The following is a 21,915-nucleotide window of genomic DNA, read 5'->3' on the forward strand; positions in this document are numbered from 1 at the left end:
CAGAGCATGGACCACATTTAGAGTCGACACATAAAGAACATGTGGGTAAAATCTTTGTTTTTTTTTTGTGATTAACATTTTTTATTAGAAAAGAATGAGATGTTACATTTACAGTCACATTTAACTTGAACATATACACCACAAACAGTACATACAGTACGACACTCAATACATAGTTCTGATAGACAAAAATTATATAGTGAAGGATATTAAAGATAGCAGTCACATTGTCAACATTAGTTAAGAAGTATAAAGCATTCCCCATAAAAAATAAATCAATTAAAAAGTCAATAAATAAATAATAATAATAGTAACAATAGTAATAATAGTAATGATAATAAATCCTACATTCAGGTCAGAATATTCTGTTTCACAAGGAGATGGGTAAAATCTTTGTTGAACTAAATAAGCAGTGTTGGAAAGGCTATGAAGTCAAAGTCCAGTGCAGTCCAGAGTGTGTGAGGGCCAAATCAAAAGGTGTGTGTGTGTGTGTGTGTGTTAGGGATGCAACGGTACAGTGTGCCCACGGTTCGATATGTGTCATGGTTTGTGGGCCATGATAACGATACGGTTTCGTTTTTTTAATATGAACTGTAGTCAATGGTGAAAGAAAAATAATTTTCTGGTCCCAAGTTTCATAGAATTTAAAAGTTGCGTTGCTTCCTAAATTTACATGCAGGGTCATTACTGATATTGTTGAACTGTCTAGGCGTAGCCTATGACATTGTAATATTTTTTTCCATCGTGACGGAATCCTGAGGCAGTAACCAAATACACCCGTGAATGTGAATCTCCAGCTTTTATTACTATATGGGAGATATTAAGCAAGTTTTTGGTGCTATAAGGACGATGCCAAGCTACCGGCCGAATTCCCATGACAAGTGGGAAGAATGGGCCGGAGGAACACATTAAACTTCCTAGTTTCACTTAAAGTTCCTAGTTTCATTAAAACTGCTTACTATGGTCAGAGAATGTCTAATAAGGGGAGAACTGCCACTCTTGGAAAACTTACGGTTTCTGAACTGGTTGCAGTTCCTACTGTGGTTCCACATGAGGGCGCCCCTCCACGAGTGCAGAATGAATGGTGAATGGAGGTCTATGGAGCTGTACCCCTCAAAATCCACTTTTCTCGGGATATAATTTTTTCCCAAGTAATTTGAATATTGTATTCGAAAGGGGAGGCAAAGAAAATACACTTGGTTAAGTATTATATTTTTTGAAGTCACTTAATTGTTCTAAAAAGCCTTTCAAACGTGTCAATGACGTCATTTATTAGCACAATGCTAGCGTGTTATGGGCAACAACAACCCAACCTGTAAGAAATCAAAAGGACATAAGCACTCGTTCTTTCGACTTTTGACCTATAACCCATGTTGAAGTTACACAAACTACAATCAAATCTGAGATTTGTCAACAACAATCAGGTGAAAGAGACCAATTTAGCCGTCTAGCTCCATTGACTCCCATTCATTTTGCACTTATGGCGATCGCCCCCAGTGGAACATTGGTGGAACTGCAACCAAAATTCGGTACAATGGGACTTAATACGGAGTGGCCAGGCTCTCCGTAGACGGGCCCTGCTATGGTTAAGCAAGAAGGAAAATGTCTCGGGCGGGTGTTTCTATCTGTAGTGTTAATTTAGTGATAATTACCTTGCCTATTTGTAATGAGAGTGAGATTCACCTCTTGTGTTGTGGCAAGGGAGGCCGCTGTGGATAAGTGACGTCAAGTCGGATACCTCGGGGCACAAGACTTCCGCACGAGTCTCCGAGCAAAAAATCCAACCGGACATTGCGTTCAAGTAATTTTTCCTCTAACGGAGGTCGGAATTTCTAAATATCCGACGTGGCATGAAGGCACTATAAGCTCCAGTCCATTCACGTTGGAGCAGTCAGCTGTTGTTTGTCGAACCCATTTGCATACAGAGCGCATTAACCTATCGGAGCTTTGCTACATTAGCAGAGAAGCACTGATAGGCTGCAGAGGTGAGAGGGCCCATGTCCTAGTTCTCTGGAGGTGTTTTGTGAATGTCTAACGTTTGTGTAGTTTGCAGCACAATGAGAAACGTTTGCAAATCATTAATGACAGATCTACCGACTTATCGCGGTTCACGTCTGCCTTCGAACCGTGGCGGGGGGGGGGGGGGGGCATATCATTTGGTACTATAATATACCATATACCGTGGGGAGCATATCGTTCGGTACGATAATATACCGTATACCGTTGCATCCCTAGTGTGTGTGTAGTTGTGTGACATCAAGGTAAAGTCACCAGACAAAAAAGGTGTATGACCTGTATATGAAGTGCATATTGTTACACATATTGGGTGCAAATATGTGTGTGTGTGTGTGTGTGTTTTATCTTAAGTTCTGGTTTGTTTTTGTCTCTCAGTGAGGGGCCTTGTTGGTGGAGTCACCAGGATGATGTCACCCAGAGAAACTGAGTGATGTCTGGCCCTCTTGAGCTTGTTTCCCCCACAGTGCCCTCTGCTGGACAGAGTCAGTGCTGACAATTGAGCCTCCTGTACTCTGCCCTACTGCTGCTACCTGAGGAGACCAGGCATCACCAGATGAATCCTCAGCGACCCCACATCAGAGCATCAGACTGTTATTAGGCATCACCAGACGAGTTCAGAGCATCAGACTGTTATCAGACGTCGGATCATACTATACTTATACTTAGGCATCACCAGACGAGTTTAGAGCATCAGACTGTTATCAGACGTCGGATGAAAAGCACTGGTCACTCTTCCCTGATTGCAACTGGCCCTTCCCTTTTTAAGCCACTCCCCTATGCCCCTCACCTTTGAGTGAGTGTGTGTATGTGTGTTAGAGACAAAGTGAAAGAGAGAGAGAGAGAGAGTGTGTGTTTACACAAGTACGAGTTTTGAGTGTGTGTGAAGGATGTGTTTAAGTTAAATTATGTTTCCTGAGTCATCTAGAATGTAACAAGTGATCTAGAATGTAAATAATGTTTTATAGAAAGCTATGAGATAAATATAATTTAGTTCTTATGCGTGTAGATATAATATGGAAAAAAGGTGTTTCTAACTCAATGACTGGCTGAGGACCACCCCTGTGATGGTAGTGTGTGTGTGTGTGTGTGTGTATGTGTGATGATGATGATGATGATGAGTGGGGGTGAGGGTCCTTTAGAAGCTCCAGTCAGCATAGATTGAGTCTTAATCATGTAGCCTACCTATTCCAAATAAGTGATGTTTGGGAGGAGGACATATTTATCCATATCAATCAGTCATATGTGCCATCAGTAAGTTATGATATTTTAATAAAACTATGAGAAGTTATTTGTGTCCGAGTTGTGTGTGATCGGAGACACTACCAGTAGGTGGAGCCTTACTATTGTTTCACAAATGTATGCAGTTCAACAGATGGACAACTCTTCAAGTATTACTAAGAAATACACACACAGTATATTGTACTCTATGTGTGTCTTACTCCACTCCTGCTCAGTTTCACCACACATCCAATATGCTATATGTAGTTTAATTACACATCTAATAAGCTATATATGGAGTTTAATTACACATCCAATAAGCTATATGGAGTTTAATTACACACATACAATAACAGTACATTAATTTAGCAGACACACTTACACACACACACAGAATGTGTGTCTGCTAAATAAATAAATTTAAACATACAACATGGCGGAATCCAACTGTGCCCTGGTGCCTTAAGCCTATGGTAGGCCTACGCTCCCGCGTCTGCGTCCCGCACACGCGGCACTGGTGGTGGCATGGGGTTAGTGTGAGGGTGTGTAGGGGTAAGATCACCTGCTGTTTGACTTCACTGGTCGACCTACCCAACCGCCCCCCTAGTCTCCAAACAAACCAGGGGGGGCACATAGGACGCAAAAAGGCAGGTCCAATGTGAGAGGATATCCTCAATGAAAGCCATATTCCTCCCGTGTGTGATGAAACAGAGTTTAACTGTCAGAGAGCGGGAAGGTGAGGAAATATGTGGAGCTGCGATTGGCCAGTCCGCTATGCGTGGCATGACCGTATACTGGTTAATCATAAACAAACATGAGCGAGCACAACGTGGGAGTCTGACATTAACTGAGCCCTGTTTTAGTTTCGGTGTGACCTACTCTCCAGTACTGTCATAACTCCGCCATTCTCTCGACCTCCGTCACGTGATCCACTGCGACTAGGTTTTTTCTTACTCACCTGCAGTTTCAGGAACACGCCCATAGTCTACCTGTAGAATCAGGAAGTTTGCCTCCGAGTAACATTCTTGTGTCTGATCGCAAATATTAAGCACATTTGGACTTCTTAGCCTATTTCCTGTGTCACACTAACCAGGATAGACAAGAACCAGACATCAAGGACCTGTTGGGTAAGTTCGCTACTCATTCTCCTGGCCCGTAGTAGGCCTAATAGCAGAACTGTGTTTACAGTTTCGGTTGGCCATTGTTCTCGCATGGTTTTTAGATTAGACAGAACAATTGTTTACGGCATATAACAAAGGGCCTGGAACTGCCCTTCAAACTGTCTAATAATGGCTCTAACCGCTGCTAGTAGGCCTAAACTGACGTGCACATGTTATATTTGTAATATAATTACATTTCAGCGCACGTTACGTAGCCAGGTTCGACATTCACACCTGTAGCTCTACAGCGCCCAGGGTGACATTCACACATATAGCGCATTCCTGGCATGCATTTGTCCAGAGTGTTGTAAGCGTAAAAACAGATCAGAAAGGTCTACCGAGAGTCCAGTCTTGACGATGTGCATTGTGTTTTGTCTGCTGTTAGGTGACTTATAGGGCGTTATGAGCGGCTGAGTGGACCCAGTTCACTTCGGCCAGTGAGAAGTTCACGCCAGTTTACAACAATCACTGTGTGTGTGTGTGTGTGCGCGCGCGTGCAAAGGTGATGTGTCAGGAGTTGTCACATCCTTAACCCTTAAAGGAGTACCGGTAATGTTGGGAAATTAACATTCTAAAGAATATCTGGGTTCATTGAATTAAACATAGAATTTTAGAACCTTAAATTGTTGCGGAACTTAGAATGTTCAAAAACCTACACCTTTAAGGGTTACAGGATGAATGCCCTTGTTGTGGTGGCTGCACCCTTTTCTTTGTGTCTGATGTCACTTCCTCTGTGGAGAAGGTCTGATCAGCATGTAAAGGCAGATCTTAGAACAACCTCACATCTTTCTTCTGAGAAAACTGTATGCGTGCTAAGACATGCTTTCACTCTGTTCTGTCTCTTAAATTTCTGTGTGTTTTTGTGTGTGTCTGGTAAGTGTTCATCTAGGCTACGTGTGTGTGTTGTGTATCTCATATATGTGTGTGGATTGGTATGTTGGGTGAGTGTTTATGTGAGTTCTGTAGAATAAGTGTGTTTGGTATGTTAGATGTATGTGTGTATGTACGGTATGTGAGTTCTGTTGGATGTTTTGTGTGTGTGTGTGTGTGTGTGTGTGTGTGTGTGTGTGTGTGTGTGTGTGTGTGTGTGTGTGTGTGAGCGCAAAATATAGTCCATGCTGCTAGCCTAAGAAGGAGATTCCTACATAAATCATACAATGTCAGATATGTGACCCTGTGTGTGTGTGTGTGTGTGTGTGTGTGTGTTGTGTGCTTGTTCCACACGTGGCAGAAACAGCAGGATTACAATGAATCAAACTGCTTATGTAAAAGCATTAAGAGACAGTCACAAACACACAGAAGAACTATACTGTACACAGCAAACACACACACACACACATACACACACACACACACACACACACATTTTCACGTGCCTGCTAAGCTCATAACTCTCATGTTTTCAGATGGCAGCATATCCCATGAAATCTGCAGCCTGAGTGTCATTTCTGCCACTAAGACATGTGGGGGAGTGGTGCTGCATCATCACACACACACACACACACACACACACACACACACACACACACACACACACACACAGAGAAGTATCTATGATGGTTTTCAACCAAAACACTCTCACTGCAGTGTGTATAATCATCCTCAACCAAAATACACTCTCTACCACATGTGATGTATCATCGTCAAACCAACTCTCTCTCAAAAGTCTGCTCCCACCCACTTATTTGCTCTCATAAAGGCTTATGGGTCATTCCATGTGAAAACGGCCAATATCGGGGTATCATGTACATGACACCGCTCAGATTTTGCTGAAAAGCGGTGAATATATGCCTTATGTTACCAAACAAAGGAATCTGAAGTTTCAGGTCAATATCTCAAATGGTTTGCCTGTGGCGTCCATTTGAATTTCGGGTGCCACGGCCCTAATTGACACATTGGAATTTCACATTTCATCTTTTGCCATTTTTGGAAGCCTATAGCGTCTGTTCTAATAGTGGTAGAGGGCTTGAAACTGGCGTGGTAGTTCATTGTAGCCTGTACTACACAATTCTGGAGACAGAATCAACATTCCTTACTGTTTGGGTGAGAGGTGGGTCACCAAAGTCCTAAAAAATGTTGACGGCATGTGTGATTTTTCACGTTTTGGGTGGCCCTAGCACCACAATTAATGATCATATTTATTCTAAACAGGATTATTTGTTATATGTGGGAACCTTACTCTTGCCAAAATGAATTTGAAGGGTATGGTACCACTGGTGGGGGTTTTATAGGGGTCCAAAAACCCTCTCCGGCAGAGGTGACTCTTGGAACCGCATATTTGGACCCCCAAATGACCATGTGGGCACTTTCTGGGATTTATACCAGATAAAGATACATATTTGTTCTTTCTTTTAATTAAATAAAATGTTTGACTATGAAGCTCCATGATATGGATTTTATTCTTCATAATGCACCATTTTGGACATTGTTTCCAGAAGTCTGGAATGTAGATCAGAGAGAATTTAGTGATGATAAAGCATGAAAATAGTGGAAATAACTTAGTATTATCCTCAGTGATGGCAAACGATTAAATACTGAGACTGTCACGGATTAACCCCTTATCTCCCATGAAAGAGACCTGCCATCTCAATAGAGCTACGGAAGCTCTTCTTAACGCAGTGCTCGGTGTTATGTACATTATTAGAGTCTCGTGACGCTGGCACAGAGACTGCTGTGTTACAGTTACAGTGAATCCTATGTAAAGGTTTGAAAGGAACTTCAGCTTCAGACTTTCTCTTGGGAAACTGTTAGGCCTATTCATCTTCTCTAATGTAGCTGGCTAGACCATGTCATTGCCACACACACAAGTGGGGGCAGAATTGGAAATGTGTCATAGAGTGACAATGCATTGGTTGATTTGGTTAAAAAGTCACAGGTTAGGTTATTGGTTATTATTGTAAAGATGCTATTCATAAATAATGAGCTGTAAAGTAACTCAGACTAACAAAAACAATTTTTTAAAGGATATCGACTAATTATCGTTATCGTCAAAATCACAAAAAATATCGATATATAAAGCGGAGCGTCTTCTACTAACACACACACACACACAATCGTTTCAGCAGAGCATCTTCTGGTAACAGACACACACACAATCACACATGTTAGTGTAGCAGTGCCTCTTCTAGACCACTCTCATCCACTCATGTTTGTATAGTGGAACATCCTCTACAAACGCACACACACACACACACACACACACACACACACACACACACACACACACACGTTAGTGTAGGGGAGTATCTCCTGCCAACACACACACAAACCACACACACACGTTGGTGTAGCGGAGTTTCTCCTGCCAACACACACACCATTGTGTCTGTTTGTATGTTTGTAGTGGTGGGTCTCTGCAGTGTGTTGGTTAGAAAGACCACAGCCTGACAGTGAGATACAAATGTAGAATGTCATTTTCAATAATCCCCCACTTCAGCAGCTGTGCTCCTGATCAAAGTTGCAAAGTTATCAATAAGAGTGAGTTTGGCCTCGAGCCCAGATTACGCAAGCCTGAGTCAAACGACGCAACAGGGAGGTTGGAGGTTGTTTTTGGCGGCGGAGGATTTAGAAAAAGATGATTAAAGCTTTGGGAGGAGCTGCACAGTTTTGCTTTCTTGAGTTGAATGTGGTGGCAAGCTAGCCTGGAGGACCAGACCCAATCTGATAGATTAAGGGTCTGGCCACGAATAATGTAATGACCCACTTGAGGGGCGGCAAGCACGCATTTGAAAATCTCAAGCACGCATTTGAAAATCTCACTGCACGCATTTGGATAACGATATACGATCAATGTTAACTGACTGATTTCGGACATCGACGCAATTGGATAACACTACGTCCGTCATCTGTTTAGCTCGCCTCTGGCCCGCCTATATCAGATACACAGATATGATTGGTTCCCCGCGATGCAAGGGGCAAAAGTTACGTGCATCATTACTCGTTGAGCAAATGCTTCTGCGAGATCGTTTCTTTGTTGCCATAGAAACGACCCATTCTCTTCCGAGTTGGTTTGTCATCAGTGAAGGGCCGCAGGTACATCCTCTCCAGACCCTGCTCAGACCCGTACCCTACTGTTCTTCTATTAGTCCCTAACTACATAAGAACCCTACAGTTCTCTTAACAATCCCTACAACTCTACTGTTTTCTGATCAGCCCCAAACTAGAATCATACAGTTTAGCACAGCTATGTCCCTTCCCAGATCAATTGTGTATTCAGAGTATGGTGCATTACTGCTGATTTTGTGTGTGTGTGTGTGTGTGTGTGTGTTTGTGTGTGTGTGTGTGTGTTTGTGTTTGTGTTTGTGTTTGTCTGTTTGTACATGAGTGTGTGTGTGTTTGTGTTTGTCTGTTTGTACATGAGTATTTGTGTATGTGTGTGTGTTTGTATCTGTTTGTACGTGTGTGTGTGTGTGTGTGTGTGTGTGTGTGTTTTTAGAGCGGTTTATTTTGGGTAGAGGCACTCTGAGTGGCATCTTTGGGAAAGAAATCTGTTGGCCTCTGGCTCATTCCACAGATCCCTAATCCAGATGTGCAATCTGTTGGAGCAATGCTCACAAACACACACGCAGACACACACACACACACACACACACACACACTGATAGGCAGACATACAGACAGACACACACAACTTGTATTCAGATATTTATGTACATACTGTCAAAACACACACACACTCACACAGCCCAGCCAAATGCAAATATCACCCACACTCTCACATTAAAACACATACCGGTGTTAAAACACATACACTTCAAAAGTTTGGAGACACTTTTTCCATTCCATTCCACTCCATATAGACAGAATACCAGCTGTGATGATTTGCATTGTGTCTCCAAACTTTTGACTGGTAGTGTACATATACTTACACACACAAGTGACCACACACACTTACACACTAAAATACATGCATGTGAACAAACAAGAAACCAACATACAAGACAACAGATATAAAAAACAGGAGAAGAGTAGATACTTTTCCTGGGGTCCACACACAACATATAACAAACAAGAAACCAACATACAAGACAACAGATATAAAAAACAGGAGAAGAGTAGATACTTTTCCTGGGGTCCACACACAACATATAACAAACAAGAAACCAACATACAAGACAACAGATATGAAAACAAACAAAAGAAAGACAGGAAAATAATAAATAACTAAACCGTCAACACACAAAAACAGACAACAACAACAACAAAAGATAAGATGACAAAAAGGGAAAAAAATAAATGAGTAAACAAAAGTAAAATTCATAAGTACATACTAGGATTCAGCCATGTCTCTTTACTTGTTTTTTGAACCTAGCTTTATTCTGAATTTTTTGATATATGATCTGGGAGGGAGTTCCATTCAACCATTGCTCTACATAGTACTGTGCGTTGCTTTGAGTTTGTTTTGATTGTTGGAATTGTGTAGTTACCACTAGTGGCATGTCTGGTAGGGTATGTGTGCACATTAGCACTAAGTGTGAGCTGCCTAAACAAACAGTCGGATTTGTTTAATGTATTAATGTTTTTTTATGAAAGAAAGAAGGGATGCTTTCAACCTCACATCAACTGTTAGCCAGGAGAGTTGGTCATGCATGTTATTTATGTTGGCTCTCTGAGTGCATTTAAGGGCAAGCCTAGCTGCTCTATTTTGTACCCGATTCATTTTTGTGGTACCTGACCAGACCACCGAGCAGTAGTCTAGGTGTGACAGTACAAGGGTCTGCAGGACCTGTATGGTCAGATGAGGTGTTAAAAAAGAAGAGCATCTCTTGACTACAGATATATTCCTCCCCATCTTTTGCGCCAGTAAATCTATATGTCTTGACCATGATAATTTACAGTCTAAAGTTACCCCCAGAAGCTTTGTTTCTTGTACTTGCTCAACAGCAACATTGTTCAGTACCAGATTCAGCTGAGGTTTAGAGCTTAATGAGTGTTTTGTTCCAAATGCAATGCTCTTAGTTTTCGATATGTTCAGGACAAGTTTGTTACCAGAGATCCATGTGAGAACCTCCTGCAACTCTTTGTTGAGGGCTGATGTGATTTCCTCAACTGTTTGTGCAGCCATATAGAGTGTTGTATCATCTGCATACAAAGACACACAGGCTTTTTTGCAAACAAGTGGGAGATCATTTGTAAAAATAGAGAAGAGCAGTGGTCCTAGTGATGAGCCCTGCGGAATCCCACATTGTAAATGCCGTGCCTTTGAGAGACTTCCATTAAAGAGAACTTTCTGTGTCCTATTGGTTGGGTAACTTTCGATCCATGCTATGGCAGATGGAGTAAAGCCATAACACTTAAGTTTTTTCATTAGTAATCTGTGGTCGATCACATCAAAGGCAGCACTAAAGTCTAATAGTACTGCTCCTACAATATTCTGTTTATCAATGTTTTTTAACCAATCATCTGTCATTTGCGTGAGTGCTGTGGAGGTTGAGTGTCCTTCCCTGTAAGCATGCTGGTAGTTGTTTGTCAAGTTGTTCAATGAGAAGTAGCATTGTATCTGATTAAATACAATTTTTTCCAGCAATTTTCTTAAAACAGGTAACAAGCTGATTGGTCGGCTATTTGAGCCAGTGAAGGCAGCACAAGTATTTTTAGGTAGAGGGATTACCTTAGCCTCTTTCCAGATTTGAGGGCACATATTGCTGTCAAGACTAAGATTAAAGATGTAGCATACAGGAGTGGCAATATAGTCTGCTACGATATTCAATAACTTCCCATCCAGGTTATCAATGCCTGGTGGTTTCTCATTATTGATAGACAATAAAAGTTTTTTTCACCTCTTCTATAGTCACTTTGCAGAATTCAAAAGCAAAGTTCAAAATTCATTGACCATGAGAAGGTGCTGTGGTAGAGTGTGTGCAATAGTGGCAGTGTAAAAGTAAATAGTGCAGGGATTGAACAGTGCAAATACTTTGCTTGTTATTAAATATTAACTATGACTATGAGAAGACAAGAATGTAAACATAATAGAATTGCTTAACAAACAAGAAAAATAATATAGTATAGTATAGTATAGTATATATACTTTTTTGATCCCGTGAGGGAAATTTGGTCTCTGCATTTATCCCAATCCGTGAATTAGTGAAACACACTCAGCACACCAGTGAACACACAGTGAGGTGAAGCACACACTAATCCCGGCGCAGTGAGCTGCCTGCTACGACAGCAGCGCTCGGGGAGCAGTGAGGGGTTAAGTCCAAAGCGCTAACCAGTAGGCCACGGCTGCCCCACAATATACTTAAAGAACAAAAAAAAACAGGGAATAAGTTGTAAGGTGTAGATGTTATGACCACAATCCAGAGTATGTAGACGGGCTAATATAACCTGTTAAACAGTCAGGTGGACAGCAGGCAAAGTGATATGATGGCAGGGGCTGAGAGAGACAGGCTCATGCTGAAAAGTCCATTTCTCCCCTCCCCTTTTGTGTGACATTGAAGAGTTTGATGTCCCTGGGGACAAAGGACCTTCTCAACCTGTCTGTTGAGTATGACAGTGACAGAAGTCTGCCACTGAACATGCTCCTCTGTTTATTGAGCGTGCTGTGTAGTAGGTGGCGGATGATTGCCAGCATTCTACTCATGGTCCGTTTCTCTGAGGTTGTTGTGAGTGACTCCAGCTGAATGCTTGTGAGAGTCAGCTTTCCTTACCAGCCTGTTCAGTTGCCCTTTAAGTTTAAGTTGTCTTAATGCTGCCTTCCCAGCTCACCACAACATAAAAGAGGACACTGGCAATGACAGACTGGTAAAACATCCATAGGAGCTCAGCTTACTGCAGCCATTGAATGACCGCAGCCTCCTCAAGAAGTAAAGCCGACTCTGCCCTTTCCGATACAGTGCATCTGTGTTGGCTGAGGTACTTGGATATGTGTTGACCACCTCCACATTGACCCCTTTAATGGAGACTGGCAGCATAGGTGGCTTAGATCTCCTGAAATCCATCACTGTTTGCTTGGTCTTTGTTGCGTTCAGCTGCAGATGGTTGAGCCTGCACCATTGCACAAAGTCATCCACCAGGGTCCTGTACTCTTCCTCATGTCCATCCCTGTTGCACCCCATATAACCCTCAAGTAACCAAGCACACTCACACACCCATACTTTGTTCACACACATCTAACAAAAGAGGGATTAAAACACACACAGATAACCCAAGAAATGCACACAGGAACACACACGCATACTTGCACACATACACTACACACACACACAATGACTGTGTGTGAAGGAAAGGAACTCCTAGTTCAGCTGGGTTCTCAGAGATTCTCAGAACTCGCATAAAAAGACAGAACAGACACACACCCACACACACTCTGCTCTAAGTACTTCTGCAACAGCGTCTGTAGGCTTGAGTGGGAGACAGCTGGTCATTTGAGGTGTGTGTGTGTGTGTGTGTGTGTGTGTGTGTGTGTGTGTGTGTGTGTGTGTGTGTGTGTGTGTGTGTGTGTGTGTGTGTGTGTGTGTGTGTGTGTGTGTGTGTGTGTGGGGATTTTATGTCCATGCCGAGGTGTGTAGGGGGCTGAGAGTGGGGGTTTATGTCTGTGTGTGTGTGTGTGTGAGTGTGAGAGAGAGAGAGAGAGAGAGAGAGAGAGAGGGAGATTTAAGGACTGTGCAGGAGGGTGAAGGAGGCTGAGAGTGTGTGTGTGATTTGAGGGGGGGCTAAGCTTAGTGACAGAGAGGATTATGGGAATGGGTTGAGATGCATGCATGATCTGTCCAGGCTTAGTGCCACAATTATCCTCTGTGGGTTGTGCTTCTTTCATTAGAGTAATGTTTAGAGATCGCACAATTACGTAAGAGAGGGATACTCTCTTCCTCTCTCTCTCTCTCTCTCTCCTCATCTCAGCTCATCTCTCTCTCTCCTCATCTCTGCTCCTCTCTCTCTTCACCCCCTTCATCTCTCTCTCTCTCTCTTCCACTCTTTCCCCTCCCACTTTAAGAAGAGAACGAAATGGACATCTGTCCACATGTGCACATGCAGAAGCGACAGCGGGGCTGTTTGTGTGAGTGTTTGTGTGTGTGTCACACAGAGGCTGCACGGCTGTGTGTGTGTGTGTGAGAGAGAGTGTGTGTGTGTTTGTGTGTGTGTGTGTGGGTGGGTGTGTGTGTGTGTGTGAGAGACTGGGTAGTGTGTGTGTCGGAGTAGAGTTTGGGATGGGGAGTTTTTGACCTGAGGATGGTACTGTATGAAGAGGAGGCGAGAGCAGGAAGCCAGTGAAGAGAGGAGATGAAGTACAAGAAGTTCATCACCATCATGCAGGCCGCCATTGGCATCGCACCACTGAACAAGAGAGAACTCCTCCCCCCCGGCAGGAAGCTGTGGAGACCCCCAGAGTGAGTGCGTGCGTGCACGCGTGTGTGTGTGCGTGTGTGTGCGCATGTGTGCGTGTGTGTGTGTTTGTGTTTGTGTCCCCGCGTGTCAGTCAGAGTCAGCTGAGTGTGTATGTGTGTGTGCATATGTTTGGGTGTGTGTCAGCCAGAGTCAGTGTGTGTGTGTGTGTGTGTGACTTGCTGTGTGTCGAAACGATAGTCGTTTGCAATAATTCTCTCAAATAGTGTGCTCCTGTCCTTCCTTTGGTTTAGTCATTTGTGGGCCAGTACCTTCTGCTGGTTGTGTGTGTGTTGGTGTGTGTGTATCTTGTGTGTGTGTGCGTAGATAGATAGATAGATAGATAGATACTTTATTGATCCCCAGGGGAAATTCAAGAGTGTGTGTGTGTGTGTGTGTGTGTGTTTGTGGGTGTGTGAGCCAGACTGTACACAACTGGACAGTAGAAGCTGTGTGCAGAGGTGTGGCTTTGTTTATGCAGTGATTTTAGAGGCAGAGAGAGAGAGAGAAAGAGTGTGTGTGTATGTGTGTGTGTGTGTGTGTGTGGTTAGCTGTCTAACTCTGGCTAGTGTTGGTAGGGGAGGTCACATGACTGGCTGATGACCCGAGATGCCGTCATCCCTGGGTGTAGTCTCTCTGAAGTGGCCCAGCCAGTCCTTCTGACTCTTTAGTCCTGGACTGTGAGCACTGATAAGGCTTGAGCGCAAGTGACACCTGTCTTACAGCAGTTTATATGGCTTCATATCTATTCAGTAGTTCATATGGCTTCATATCCGTTCAGTAATTCATATGGCCTCATAGATTCAGCAGCTCACTTGAGGTTATATGGATTCATACAGGGTGTTTTCACACTTGGTCCCTTTCAGCCTTCTAGATGAACTCCGACAATCACATTTTTTTGTACAGATGTGAACACGCCAACCGAACTTAGACCCCTCTAAAAGGAACTGAACTGAGAACACCTTTTGAAGTCCGCAGCACAGTTCGCCTAATCTGTGCGTTGCGAACAAGTGCCTGGGTTCTCTTTCATATTTTGGATTGTACGCTAGCCTTTTTTGTCCTGTTTGAGGCATTTGACACATGATACAGACATTTGCAATTTAGCTACAGCCAAACAAGTGTGTTTTTTAATGTTAGGCTAATAAATATCTTTTCATCAAAGCTATTGGTAACTAACAATGTAGGCTAGAAATCTGCATCTTACATGTGAGAAAGATACTGCACAGGGCACTTAACAGGTGCTGTTCACCTGTCATTTTAGACATGAGCTAAAGGTTGTTAGACATAGCAATACACTCTTAAAAATGCTGGGTTGGAAACAACCCAAATTGGGTTATTCCTAGCCCAGGTACCTGGGTCACTATTGGACCGACCTCATGTTGGGTTAAAATAACATAATCCATTGGGTTGGTGACTTTAACTCTAAATTGGGTTACTTTTATCAAACCAACTATGGGTCATTCTTACTAACATGATGGGTCAAAATAACCCAGAAAAATGGATATGACCTACCAGTCCATTACTGGTTCATATTTACCTCTCTGTTGGGTTATATATTTGACCCACTATTGGGTGTTCTGTTTTTTTGCTTATGGAGTTCCAAAAACATATTTCTTTACTTTATTTTACTTGTGTACATCAAGGTGAAATAGGGCTGAAAAAATCAGCTGAAATAGACATAGGAGAATACATTATATTAATTTTTATATTTTTTATTGATTGCCACAAATGGGCTACAGTACAAAAGTAAAAAACACTGTTTCATTTCATTCAAACACTGTTTCATTTCATTTTGAACAACAATTTTACTAAAATCTAAAAAACATTTTACAAAAAACTAAAAAAAAACAAACAATTAACTAGCAATGCTCATAATACAGTAGTGTAGTGACAACAGTAGAGAGAACTTGTCCAAAATACCTGTGCATCCTGCAGGAGCTGATCTGGGAAATCTTTGACCTGTGGAAAACAGAAAAAATATAGGTGTTAACAAAAATACAATGGATGAAATGTGTCTTGTCCGAAACAGTCAGCCAGCTACTCTAGTGACTACCCTCTCTCAGCCTCTAGCCTACCATAACACAGAGTAAAAAGTATAGACACATGAAACACATCATACACTAAAATATGTCTTACTTTGAGGGATCCTGTGTGGAAGGTCTGGACGGGACAGATGGGACACTTGAAACACAAAGATTAAAAAGGTTAAAACAAAGATTAATGATTCTTTTAGGTAATCAGTGTCAGATCATATCGGATTCAGTCAGAATGACGTATGAATGAGGGCAGCCTTTTTGGACTCTGCACAGCCTAGCCTATGAGAGAGAGAGAGAGAGAGAGAGAGAGAGAAAGAGAGAGAGAGAGAGAGAGAGAGACTTTTCTTCCTACCCAAAATTAAAACTGAAACAGGCAGCCAGCTACTCTAGTGACTACCAAGTGGAATCTCTATCAGCCTAGTAGTAGAAACATTGTCTTTAATATAAAGATACCTGCTAGCTAGCCACCATGCTCTCGGGTCAAACTAACTTGACTGTATGTAGTTTTAGACTAAGACAGCTAGTTTGATTGCAGAAGAACAGACTAGACTGTACAGGTAATGTAACCGAAATGAGTGTCTGTGAGTGACACAGCTTTAATTGCTTACAAAGTTGCTTTACAGACTCTGTTCTGTGTCTGCGTGTTAATTAACTTACATTCAGGAGAGCTCATCACTGGGTGTCTCTTGTTGCCAATCATCTTGTGCCACTAGGAAATACAGAAAAAGGGCCCGTTACACAAATAACAGCATCACCCAGGTCCAACTAACAGAGCTAAACGAGTGACCCCACACCTGTGGTTCTCAAACTTTTTCTGTAATTTTTGTCATTCTCCATTTTGAATAGGACTGTGCTGTGTATTTTGTGTGTGTGTGCCTGTGTCAGTGTGTTCTCCATCTGCATGCTAAATAGCTTACGTTCAGGAGAGCCCAGCCCTTCATATTTGGCTTCCTTCTGCCAATTAACAGTTGTCACTATGAAATGATAACATACATTACATGTAAAATATCTTACTATCGTTAGTCTTCTGAAGGAGCTCTGGAAGAGGGTGGTGTGGAGGTCGCTGTAACAGTCCTTCGTCATTATCCGGTGTCATTAGAAAATAAAGAAAAACTAAATTATTGGAGTGAACAGTACGTCAAGTTTATCACAATTAGATAAACTAAAGTCAGTGGGCTGAGTAATTGCCACACATGCAACTCATCTTAACCCAGGTCAATATAAGAGGCTAACATTCACATACAGTATGTTAACAATAGGCTATTTACCAGGCCCTGTTTTGTTACAAGTATGTCTAGGTGGGCCATGGGATAGAAAATGTTGAGAACTCCTGGTTTAGGCTAAATAATTGTGATTTCAATTTTGACCTAAATTATGGTTATTATTCCATTATTGAGCAGCACAGCAACGAAAACGGCAAAAGCACAGCTGAGCTGTACAATACATCAAGTAAAAAAAAATTGCTGCTGTTGGGAGTAACTGTACATGGCTATGAAACAGACACACATAGTAAATGTAGGGAACAAACAGGGATATATTTGATTAAATAAGGGATTGATGAAGCAGTGGATTTCAGTATGTAAGGCAATGTTTGAATAGTAGGCTAGTTAGATATCTGCTCATATATTGTGTTCCTGATGACAAACTTCACATGACTGAAAACAAAGTGAACTTCAGCTAAGAACCAAATTATAGATGCTAGGGTGATGATGGTCAAGGTTTTACTGTGTACCTGTGTTGCAGCTGTAAACTGGGCAGGATCTGGAATATGAGTGGGGCTGAACATTGCCTGTGGAACAGATAATCATGTACGGAGCATTAGTTTATAGACAATTTGAGGACCTTGTTATCAATACATTATATGACAAATATGTAGATTGTGATCTAGGCTACTGTGCAATGTGAATGTAGAGGATGTCATAAAAGCAAAATTACGTCCGAAGCGCCACTTCTAAGCTTGCATTGTCGTTTTCAGGTGAAATGGCCTTTTGATGATAGGAGCACTACTACTTTTATACATGATCGCATCAAATCGCTAGCGCTATTTTAAAAACAAACCCTTTCATTTTAGTAAACTATGTGTACACGAACAATGTTCTCAATGCTCGAGTTCATGTGTATAGACACTGATAATACTTCGATCAAAGTTTCAAGTTGTGTTGAGCCTTCTTAGTGTTTTAAAAATACAGATTTTGACACGATCATGTATCAAAATAGTAGTGCATTCAAAAGGCCACCCCACCCGAAAACGACAACTCATAGAAGCTTAAAAATGGACGTAATTATGGTTTTAAAATAAAGTTTGATTCAGGTACATTCCCCAAAACACCCTAGGCTGCATTTTGGGAGAGTTCCGCTTGAAGTTCCGCTTTACTGTTTCTGTTCTGTTTAAATTGAACGTAAATGCCAAATATGTAGTCACCTCTAGTCCCTCAGATTCAAAAGAAGTGCCGAACTTCACCTCTGCTATGACTCCCTGCAATGGCCAGCGAAGTGGCAAGCTAACGTTAACGCTAACTAGCCAGCTTCTACCTACCTAACGTTTGCTGAAAACACATCCCGTTAAAGCACTTTCTAACCACAACAGACGTCATAGAATACAGTATCTGATTAAAAACACTTCTACAATGAGTTTACTTATGTGTTATCCTAAGTTAGCCAGTTGGCCTACAGTATGCAAGTTAGCAGCTAACGTTAGCAGCTAACATAACCAAATAGCTTGTGTAGCAACGTTAACGTCACTGTTAATGTTAACCTTAATATAACGTTACTATCTTCAAAAAGTTAGCCTACACCGGATTAGTCTATGCATTCTGCCAAATATCATATCATACATCATCATATAAATTGTGGCATACGGATTTTACACAAGTTCAACATACCTTCGAGCTTTCACTGCCGGCTTGTCGCTTGATGTGGAGGACCAACGGTTGCAATCAAATATTCTAGAACACTGTTCCAGGGGTACAAGACTGTTGTCTTCATGTCTTTGCGATTGTCAAGACTATATTATAATGACCAATGACAGGGTTAAAATTACCCAGGCACTGGGTGCATTACATGATTTTTTGTGCTCTCAGCCACTAACCCAGCACCTGGGTCTTAACAATAACCCAGCATGGGTTATGATAACCCAATAAAAAGTAAAAATGTCATTAACCCAGTGCTTTAGTTAAAATAATAACCCAGCACTTTTAAGAGTGTAGTAACCAGGTAGGGTGGGCCTACCACTGAATTAGAAAGTGTGATTGGCTGACAGATCAAGAGGATCTTTGCAATAACTTCAGATCAGAATTCATTCTGAAAAATATTATTATACATTTCAGAATATATATATATATATATATATATACATTACATTACATTACATTACATTACATTTGGCTGACGCTTTTTAACCAAAGCGACTAACAACATGGTAAACAGTAAGTTTTAGAACAATTCTCACAATTTTAGGACAGTTTAAAAAAAACACATTAGAGTACAGTAAGAATAAGTGCGTCGGTGAGTGCTGTATTTTAACAGTTACTTGTCAGTTTAACGGCTGGTGAGTGCTAGGATCAGTAAGACTTGTTGTAAGTGTTGCTATGAGAGTAGATGTTCTCTAAAGAGCTGGGTCTTCAGGAGTTTTTTGAACGTGGAAAAGGATGTCCCTGCCCTTGTAGGAACTGGCAGTGTGTTCCACCAACGAGGAACAACAGATGAGAAAAGTTTGGATTGGCTTGAGCGTACCGGTGGTAGAGCTAGACGTCGTTCGTCAGAGGAGCGCAGCGGTCTGGAGGTAGTGTAAGTCTGTATGAGGGCATTCAAGTAGGTGGGAGCAGAACCGGAGACTACTTTGTAGGCAAGCGTTAGAGACTTGAATTTGATGCGGGCCGCCATAGGTAGCCAGTGTAGCTGGATGAGCAGCGGGGTAACATGTGCCCTTTTGGGTTGGTTGTAGACCAGGCGCGCCGCTGCGTTCTGGATCATCTGAAGTGGTTTCACTGCGCAGGCTGGGAGACCTGTCAGGAGGGCATTGCAGTAGTCGAGTCGTGAGATGACTATTGCCTGAACCAGAAGTTGGGTAGCATCTTGAGTCAAGTAAGTCCTGATTTTCCGTATGTTGTAGAGTGCGAAACGGCATGACCGGGCGACTGAGGCAACATGATCTGAGAAGTTTAGTTGGTTGTCGAGAACAACTCCTAGATTTCTTGCAGTCCTGGTCGGTGAAACAGACAGGGAGTCAAATTTGATGTTGATGTCGTGGTGTATGGTAGGTTTAGCTGGGATGACCAGCAGTTCAGTCTTTGAGAGGTTCAGCTGGAGGTGGTGTGCCTTCATCCATGTAGCTATGTCTGAAAGGCAATCCGAGATCCGTGCTGAAACCAGGGGGTCGTCAGGTGGAAAGGACAGATAGAGCTGTGTGTCGTCTGCATAGCAGTGGTATGAGAAGCCGTGCGAACGGATAATCTGTCCCAAGGAGGTGGTGTAGATAGCAAAGAGGAGGGGGCCCAGCACTGAGCCCTGGGGGACCCCTGTGGTGAGATGGTGAGGTGCAGATAGCTGACCAAGCCATGATACGTTAAACGAGCGTCCTGTGAGGTAGGATTCAAACCAGGAGAGAGCAGAACCGGAGATTCCCATGTCAGCGAGTATAGAGAGAAGGATACGGTGATTAACCGTGTCAAAGGCAGCCGATAAGTCAAGCAGAATGAGTACTGATGACCGAGCGGTCGCCCTGGCTTCTTTTAAGGCTTCTGTTACAGACAGCAGAGCCGTTTCGGTAGAGTGGCCGCTTTTGAACCCAGACTGATTTGGATCCAGAAGGTTGTTCTGTGAAAGGAAGTCAGAGACCTGTTTGGAGACTGCTCGTTCAATGCCTTTGGATAGGAAAGGCAGTAGTGAGACAGGGCGGTAGTTCTCGACTTGAGCAGGGTTGAGAGAAGCTTTCTTAAGTAACGGTGTTACCCGGGCCATTTTGAACGCTGTTGGAAATGTGCCGGAGGTTAGCGAGGCATTGATCACATGTGTGATAGCTGGAGCGATGGTCGGGCTGATGGACTGAAGTAGGCTCGTAGGTATAGGGTCCAGCGAGCATGTGGTAGGACGGCTGCATGTCAGGAGTCTGGACACTTCACTCTCGGAGAGAGGCGTGAATGCTGAAAAAGATGTTCCAGCAGTCCCTAGAGGTTGTAGGAGTGCGGTATCTGAGTCAGATGCGTTGAGTGGGCATGTAGAGAATTGACTGCTGATTGCCGCCACTTTGTTTGTAAAAAATGAGGCGAGGGTATCTGCAGTAAGGCTGGATGGAGGAGGAGGCAGCTGAGGGTTGAGTAGCGATTTGAATATACATACATATATATATTTATTAAGCACACAAATCATGGGTTATGATCTTTATTATGACTGCCGCGCTAGCTAACACACAAGGTTTAGTCAGAGTTTTGCTTTTCTGGATTTTTTTTTTTCTTCAGTAATGTGTCAGTTTGTGTCGGACACTGAAAGACTAGGCTACATGAAACTTGGTGTGCATGTAGTCCCACAAGGAGGACACGGAACCACAAGGATGACACAGAACCATTGTTTTTTTGTTTTTTTTTAATCCATCGCCCGCCAGTTGCGAATGTCCGGAGAGAATGTGCAGGACTGAGCAGTGGTCATATTTTGTACCGCTTTGTGGTACATGTAGTTTCATACATAACTAGCCCAAAGCAACTAAATAACTCGTCCTAAGCAGTAAGACCCCCAGAGAGGGTAATGTGAACAGGAAGAAAACTGAGGCCTCATCAGAGCTGAAGTGCACCAGAATAAGATCTGAGTCCTCTTTCAAATTAACTCACAGGGCCCTATCATGACCGTCTAAAGCGCATCGTCACTCGTCAAAAGCTTATTCAAATTTAGTAGGATGTCCAGTCCACATTGGGAGTGTTTTCGTTATCAAACATCGAGCGCATGGCGCAACAAGGTGTTCCTAGGTTTCTTAATCAGTCATGGGGGTGTGTTTGGGGTGTAACATCATTTAAACCAATGAGAATGACATCTGTCATTCCCTTTAAGGCGCGATGTCAAAGAACGCATTGGTATTTTGACAGTCAACGGCACATTTGAAGGAAGCTGCTTGCAAGACCATATGGAATAGTCATTCCACTAAACCATGCTTTACTAAAACCTAGCATAGC

At 42.5% G+C, this 21,915-nt stretch overlaps 2 protein-coding genes across 10 annotated transcripts in view; both read left to right on the forward strand.

Moving 5' to 3' along the window:
• Positions 1-12,810, forward strand: part of pip5k1ba (phosphatidylinositol-4-phosphate 5-kinase, type I, beta a) — a 29,505-nt gene extending 16,695 nt beyond the window's left edge. For 5 of the 6 annotated variants that reach the window (XM_042080456.1, XM_042080455.1, XM_042080453.1 and 2 more), the window contains one exon: positions 2,392-3,304. In XM_042080456.1, the coding sequence (XP_041936390.1) occupies positions 2,392-2,394 (3 nt within the window). In that variant the 3' untranslated portion in view covers positions 2,395-3,304. Of the gene's footprint in view, positions 1-2,391; positions 3,305-12,765 lie in introns of those variants that run through there. The other variant, XR_006026757.1, reaches the window with a different exon arrangement.
• The window catches only part of tjp2a (tight junction protein 2a (zona occludens 2)), a 40,094-nt gene continuing 22,364 nt past the window's right edge, over positions 4,186-21,915 (forward strand). Inside the window, exon 1 of one of the 4 annotated variants that reach the window (XM_042080450.1) lies at positions 4,186-4,361. Coding sequence is in view for 3 of the 4 variants with exons in the window: in XM_042080447.1 (XP_041936381.1) it covers positions 13,617-13,723 (107 nt within the window). In the remaining variant the exon portion in view is untranslated. Of the gene's footprint in view, positions 4,362-13,525; positions 13,724-21,915 lie in introns of those variants that run through there. The other 3 variants (XM_042080447.1, XM_042080448.1, XM_042080449.1) reach the window with 3 other exon arrangements.

The sequence above is a fragment of the Alosa sapidissima genome, chromosome 23 (genome assembly GCF_018492685.1).
Source record: "Alosa sapidissima isolate fAloSap1 chromosome 23, fAloSap1.pri, whole genome shotgun sequence".
Lineage (NCBI taxonomy): Eukaryota > Metazoa > Chordata > Actinopteri > Clupeiformes > Clupeidae > Alosa > Alosa sapidissima.